General features: G+C 32.4%; 1 protein-coding gene across 3 annotated transcripts; it reads left to right on the top strand.

Annotated features, from left to right (window-relative positions):
• The first annotated feature begins 4,573 nt into the window (after positions 1-4,573).
• Positions 4,574-7,400, top strand: LOC107772350 (uncharacterized). 3 transcript variants are annotated; one of them, XM_075229502.1, is made up of 2 exons: positions 4,574-4,868; positions 5,507-7,400. In XM_075229502.1, exon 2 carries the CDS (start codon positions 5,513-5,515, stop codon positions 7,307-7,309), a length of 1,797 nt encoding a protein of 598 aa, XP_075085603.1. In that variant the 5' UTR covers positions 4,574-4,868; positions 5,507-5,512; the 3' UTR covers positions 7,310-7,400. The 3 variants fall into 3 exon arrangements, with proteins under 3 accessions (XP_075085603.1, XP_016447336.1, XP_016447335.1); XM_016591850.2 differs by having other exon boundaries at positions 4,575-4,815; XM_016591849.2 differs by having other exon boundaries at positions 4,575-4,854.
• Positions 7,401-7,850: the final 450 nt, after the last annotated feature.

Here is a 7,850-nt window from a genome sequence, read left to right as displayed (position 1 = left end):
AAGAAATAGAGAGATGTGTATTCCAACGTATTTCCCAGTAGAATCATCTCTGGGGATGAGCCTATTAACAACTTATAACTATCAGAAGAAATAGAAGAGAACACTGGGTATAATACATGACATCAAAATTATCTAATAGTAACTAAATGGAATAGTAAATTATAACTAAATGTCTAATAGTAAATTAGTAATAGAGAATAGAGATAGAGTACTGGAAGTGGAAGAATGGTTTTTGATTATTTAATATATATATATATATATATTCTTAACGGGTTAACGGATTATCCGTTAAGAAAATTGAATAATCCGCCCCCAAACCGATAAATCGTTTATAAAAAAAATTCATTCCGTTCCCCGTCCGTTAAACCGTTAAACCGATACCAATAAGCCATTAAGCTTCGGTTTCGGTTCGGTTTTGAACACCCCTACTTATATACATTCTGTCAAAATTTAAAAGTTCACATTTATTTTTTTGCCAACAAAGATTCCTTACCCTCAATATACTTCCTTGCTATTTTCTCTTAAGCTCGAGAGCATAGATTCCATCCCTTTGAAATCTTAAAGGCCAACTCATTTAACGTCCCTTAACGAAATTTCTTGATATTCTAAAGCCTCGTATTTTCTTTTTCTTTATGCATTCTTTATTCGGACTAATCCAGATTCAGGCCAGGAAAACCTCACTAAATAAACAAAAATGCACTCTTCTGGAAATTTGTACGCACTCGGGACTCAAACTCGCTCCGCCAGTAAAGACGTATTACTCATTTCATGAAAAAGAGACCCAATATTACTAATTGGGAACTCAAAGAAGTTTTCTTACTGTAAAATCTTCGGGCATTTCAAATGTATCCTTCATATTAAAAAAAGTTATAATTTATAGCCTTATATGTAGTTGTTATCCATATAAATTCTTTTAAAAATAGAGTTTTTTACACGCCTAATCCTTCCCAAAAAGTATTTAAAAAAACAACATTAAATTTAGTTTATTCCATAAATAACAACTTTTTTTTTACAATACTAGCATATTATAAAATTTATGCACAACATTGATGAGTGAACGGAAGACACAAATTGTGGGATCTATTTTTAACCTTGTTGATGATTGATGAGTAACGATTTTGACTTTTCGATTTTTTTAAAACTCACAATTAAGTTACTCTCTTCGTACACTTTTACTTGTCCAATATTCTAAAAATAGATTTTCATTTTTACTTGTCACACTACTAGAAATTCGGTCAAAACTGACCGCGGCCAACCGATCGATTTCGGTCGCCTTTTTTTTTGGCGCAAAAATACAGGAAACTATTTTGGCATCCCGCAAAATTTATTTTTTAAGAAACCGACCGAAGTCAGTCGGGTTTTCATATAAAATAAATTAAAATTAATATTCAAAAAACTCACCGAAATCGGTCGGTTATTTCAGGCAGTCATTTTAAAAAACTGATTGAAATCGGTCGGTTATTTTCGCTTGAAAATGTAATTAAAAAGTACAAATAAATTAAAAGAAAGTCATAAACCAAAATGTACCAATAGTCTAATGGTAGAATAGTATCCTGCCATAGTACAAACCCTGGTTCGAGTCCCATACGGTGCATTGTTTAATTATTTAATTAAAAATACCAACCGACTTCGGTCGGTTTTTTCGGTAGATTTTTCTTTTTGGGTCGTTTGTGAAAATTAATTTACCAACCAAAATCGGTCGGGAATTGCGACCTACTTCAGTCGCTACTTTTTACTGACCGACTTAATTTCGACGGATTAAAGTCGGTCGGAAATCGATCGATTTTTCCAGTTTTCCGACTGATTTCGGTCGGTATTTCTGGACGGTTTTAGGCAGTTTTCTAGTAGTGTCACTTTTAGCATATCAAGAGAAGACAAATTGTTTTTCATGTTATACCCACAATATTAATTACTCATTTTTTCTGTCAAATCATTCTCTAATCCATTAAAAATATGCATCATTTAATATGGGTATCATGATAAATTATACACTTTATTTATTATTTCTTAAGGGGTGTGCAAAGTCCATGGCGGACAATTAAAAGTGAATGGAGGGAGTATATAGCTAATTTCTTTCACGTGGAGCCTCCGATATTATAATTGAATCTACAATAAATCTTTTCCCTAATCTTTTCAATTGAGTTTTTCTTTTCAATTTTTTTCTCTTTCGACATTCATTTCTTTCTCTCTCTCAACATGTATTATTCAAAGTATATTACTAGCAAACACCTTACAAAAAAAATCTAAAATGTTAATATGCCATTAATATATGTACAGAAATAAAATATATCAGATAAACTTATTATATACACATAATGTATACACATATATATGTTATATTAGTACAAAATATAAACGGTATATTGATTATATATATATAAATTCATTTCTTTCTCTCTCTCTCAACATGTATTATTCAAAGTATATTACTAGCAAACACCTTACAAAAAAAATCTAAAATGTTAATATGCCATTAATATATGTACAGAAACAAAATATATCAGATAAACTTATTATATACACATAATGTATACAAATATATATGTTATATTAGTGCAAAATATAAACGGTATATTGATGATATATATATATATATAATTTATAATGTATATAAAATTCAAATATACATTATATTTTTCACAAAATATATGTATTTTATTTCTTTAAGAATATACGATGTATAATTTCACTAGAGTTATGTTGTATAAATAGCCCATGTATATTTTTTTCTGGTAAAAATATCCAATGTATGGAAAGTAAAAAATTTGTTATGAAAAGTTTTCAACATAAAAATAGGAAAATATATTACGTTATAGAATATTTTAAAATTATCATCAGATTCTTTATTTTTTAAAACTGACCCATGATTTAAGGAATCATCTGTTAGAGCTTAAAAATCTCCCATATTCAACCAAAATCTCAAAACTGTAGAGATTATTTATCCACCAATCTCCCTACCATCACGAACCCAAAATTCCTCCCTTTTCGTTCTTTTTCTCAAAATTGTAGGTATTATGTGATGTGAAGGTTTCTTTATTATTCCTTTTTAAAACAAGGCATTTGAAAGTCTCATGGAGTTGGGAATTTTTTTGATATTGATGCACAACCGACCAATATCTTATGTATTATTGTTGTGTACTAAAATGAATTTGATGCCTATCTTATGTCTTTTTACAGTGTATCAGGTTGTTTATTTGATGTATATTTATGATTTGAGCATATATACCCTAAATATATACAGTGCATTTTTTATAACCGAGCATCTAGGAGTCGGTATTTTACCTTATATAATAGTCCTATGTGTTTTAAATTATATTTATTTCAATTTTAATATGTATAAGATGTATACGCAGGGTATAATCAAGACCTATAAAATATATACTCAAAGCAATTTCCACTGTAAAACACACAAAAAGTGACAAAATTCTTCCAGTATTATTACATGTATCGTACTTGCAAATTATGTGTAAGATATATGTGTTAGATATATATGTTAAATTCCAACAATTTTAAATTATGTTAATTAGTATACAATAATTGGTATATTCATGGTATGTGTAAGATATAAAATATTTATACTGGAATATACCATAAATGTTTTTTCTAATAAAAAACTTATGCCAGTATATATATTTAATGTATTTGTAAAATATCTACAGTATAAAACTTAGCATATACTATCATTAAAGATTAAAATATTCAAACATGAAAAAAAAAACATAAACCAAGAAAATATAAACTAAGGAATCAGTTGGGTTGGGGATGAAAGAACAGATGATTAGGAGATAAATAAGGAACAAATCCTTAAGTTAATACGCTGCATGATTTTAGGCATGTGATTAGGGTTTCAGTTTTAGTTGGGATCTGCTATATAAGAAAATATTTTATGGCTACTATTGATTACTAAGTTTGCTGCTAGAAATAAGAAATATGTATTATGTTTTTAAAAATTAGACAGATATGTAAAGCTCCCTTAAAAATATATGTCTGAATTCACATAAAAAGTTGAAGACATATATTAGGGGAGAAATTCAAAATTAGCATGATTATAACAGCTAAATGAAAATTAGCCACTATTTTAAAATTAATCTAAATTTAACCACTTTTTCATGCGGTAATAAAATTTAGACAAAAATACCCTAAGTTAAAATATGAAAAAGTTCCAACATAATATGTTAGAGTTCGAACTTTTTACATATGGAATTCAAGCATAGCGTGCCCTGTATGTGAACTCCAACATAATATGCTGGAGTTTGACCTTTTACAAGTTAGCTCTTGCATAGTATGCTGGAATTCACATATAAGGTGTCTTTGAAGTTTGAACTCCAACACAATGTGCTGGAGTAACGCAGGAGTTTCATAATTCAGCATATTATGCTGAAATTTTTTCATTGTTTCAGCTAAGAGACTATTTTTTAATTACTTTACAAACGTTGTCTAATTTTCAATTACCAGTCCAAAACTTGGCTAACCATGCTATTTTGATATTTCTTAGGTCTCAAGCCTATCTAAAAGATTCCGCAAAGGCCCAATGATAACAAGAGAAAGAAAAGGCCCAATAGATCATAGGGTCGGCTTCTTCCTCTGTTCCTCAGATTTAATTTGTAGCTTCACTTTGTGCAAAATCTTTCACAAACCCATCTTCCATTCTCACCAATCAAGAATATTCCTCGCAGTTTTGCTATTTTATCGGACTCCTAAAGTCTCTTTCTATCAAATTTACTCTATAACAGTCGTCATCTCGGGATTCTACTGCCTTGGCTATACTTTGGTTCCAATACAGAATTATAAAGAATTTCAAAATGGGTCTTGAAGGTCAGGACACTAGATTTCAATTCGTCTAAAGCTAAAAGGGTAACTTCTTAAAAGTAAAAGTGTAATCTTTTTTGCATTTATATCTCATGTCGATTATTCATATATGCATAAATGTGTAAATGAAAGAGGCCTTTTATGTGAATTCATGTATTCAAATCGAATATCTGTTGGCATTTTTAGATACCCATTTGAATTTTATTGAAGACTGCCTTGGTAAAATTTTCAGTAAAAGTGTAATCTTTGTGCATTTTATATCTCATAGTGCTATTTATATATGCATAAATGTGTGTATGAAGAGGCCTTTATGTGAAATTCATGTAGTCAATATGAGGTTTTGTTGGCATATTTGGATACGTTTTTGAGTTTTAATGAGGACTGCAGATTTTTAAATTCTTTGCTGCAGTTATATCTCATGTTGCGATTTGTGCATGTTTATATGTGTTTATGAAGAGATTTGGAATCTGGTATTTAACTGATATTTTGCTGGAATCTGGGCATCCTTTTGAGAATTTAATTGAAGAATTTGCTGATTTGAAGTTCTTTCTTGCATTGATATCTCTTATTGCTATTGCTATTCGTATGTGCTTAATTGTGCATACGAAGAGGCATTCCATGTAAAATCATGTATTTTAGCTGAATATTTGATTGGCATTTCTGGATACTCATCTGAATTTTATTAAATAATCTGCAGATTTGAATGGCTAGACCTCCATTTTTTGTCACAAGCTTGTGCACCCGCAACTCCCCAATCCGTAACCTTAGTGTTGCTGGAACTAATAGCGGGATTGAAGGTGAAGTTGCTGCACAAAACCCAGATCAATCAAGTCCAGAGAATGATCAAAGTGCGCAGCAGAGCTTTGTTGAGATAGCCAAAGATGTTTGCAAAGTCATCCGGACTCGACCAAGATGGGAACAAACGTTGTTATCTGATTTTCCCACTGTTAATTTTACTGATCCAAGATTCTATACTGAGGTTTTGAAGGCACAAAAGAATGCTCTGTTGTCGCTTCGGTTTTATTATTGGCTTAGTTCTCAAAATGAATTTTCGAGGGATCAGTTCTCGGACGAAGAAATATTTAGTGTGCTTGTACAAGCCAAGGCTGCCAGTGCTGCTAAATGTTTTCGACAAAATATGAACTTTGTGCCTCAACCTAGTTGTTTGGAGGCCTACATTGAGTGTCTTTGTGCAAATGAATTGATTGAGGACGCCCTCGATGTGTTAACTGAATTGAGAGGTGTTGGCCACTGCCCGTCATTGAAAATTTGGAATTCAGCCCTTTCAGATTCTATTCGAGCTGGAAGAACTGACATTGTCTGGAAATTGTATGAGGATATGACAGATCTCGGTGTTGTAGCAGATGTTGATACGATTGGGTACTTGATTCAAGCTTTTTGTATGGAGAACAATGTTCCAAAAGGTCATCAACTTCTTCGACAGGTCTTGGAATCTGGGCATGCCCCTAGTAATGTTGCTTTTAATAAACTGATTTATGAATCATGCAAGAGCGGAGATTACTTTAGACTGTCAGCTCTTCTCCACGCAATGATTGCAACTAATTGTTCTCCCGATATATTCACTTATCAACAAGTTATTCAGGGACTATGTGAAACGAGAAAGAGGCGTGAAGCTTTTCGGATATTTAATGATCTAAAGAATAGAGGCTATGCTCCTGATATCGTTATGTATACAACAATGATTAATGGTCTCTGTAAAATGAAATGTCTTGGAGATGCCCGGAAATTATGGTTTGAGATGATTCAAAAGGGATTCAATCCTAACGAGTATACATATAACACACTGATCCATGGGTATTTAACAACTAACCATCTAAGTGAAGCTGAAAGTCTTTATAAGCAAATGCGTGATAAAGGATATGGAGAGACCACAGTGACATATAACACCATGATTTATGGGCTGTGTCTTTATGGAAGAGTAGAAGAAGCTCAGAACTTGTTCACTGAAATGGCCGTGAAAGGTCTTCTACATGATGTGATCACATACAATTCTCTAATTCAGGGTTTCTGCAAGAATGGGAAGATAGCTGAAGGGCTTCAATTTTTATATGAACTTCTAAAGCAGGGGTTGCAACCATTACCCGCTTCTTATACAGTGTTAATTGAGAAACTTTGTGAGGTCGGCCATGTTGAGGAAGCGAAATCATTGTGGAATGATATGCACTATAGAGGTGTTAAACCTGCAGCATCGACTCAGGATTCTATTATACTTGGATTGATCAAGCAAGGATATGTAACAGAGGGGGTAGATTGGTTGAGCAGTATGCTGAAGAGTAGGCTCAGACCAAGGAGAAAAACTTTTGAGAAACTGATTTATCATTTGTCTCAAGCAGATAAGTTGGACAGCTCTTTATTCATTTTAGATTATATGCTTAGGTTAGGTTATGCTGTCAGAGAAAGTATTTTCCGTTCTCTAGTAAATAAACTTTGCAAAGATAATTCCCACCATATTGAGATGCAAATGGGAAATATTTTCTGAGCAATTCAAGGTAGTTGATGTCTTATACATATTGTAGCACCTTTATCTTGTCTAAGGACAAATGAGAAGAGATAACTTTTTGCTTTATACACCTTGATCATGCAACTTCCACATTTTATGTTATAACTTTATGTTGTACTTTGTTAGTCTTATTGATATGTGATTGTTGGCTGAAGCTTCTTCATCATTTTTTTTTTTTTTGGGTTGAGAAATTCCGTGGGTTAGCTGGCCTAGCCCCGGTCAGTAAACATGTTCGAAACTGGAGGGAGTATCTGTTGCCCCTACCCTCCTCCCACTTAAATACTACCAATCTTCCGTCATTGGGAGGGTTCAAATTCGTGAGGTGTGCCTACCACACATCCCGCGCTGTACTTCTTTTGCCACTTACAGTAAATTTGATGATCGATGCTCCTAGTGTGCTAGAAGTCAGCTTTTGTTCTACATGTACATGATTCCAAAAGGCATAATAAATTATATCTTACTGATAATGCTGCCTACTTTTCTGTATATTTCTATTATATTGTAGAGCCATGGGTATCGA

Source organism: Nicotiana tabacum, chromosome 14, assembly GCF_000715075.1.
Source record: "Nicotiana tabacum cultivar K326 chromosome 14, ASM71507v2, whole genome shotgun sequence".
Classification (NCBI taxonomy): Eukaryota; Viridiplantae; Streptophyta; class Magnoliopsida; order Solanales; family Solanaceae; genus Nicotiana; species Nicotiana tabacum.
Note: the sequence above shows the minus strand (reverse complement) of the source record. Positions and strands in the feature narration are given on the sequence as shown.

Coding starts and splice junctions, on each gene's coding strand:
- LOC107772350 (XM_075229502.1), top strand. CDS start 5,513: ATGGCTAGACCTCCATTTTTTGTCACAAGCTTGTGCACCCGCAACTCC.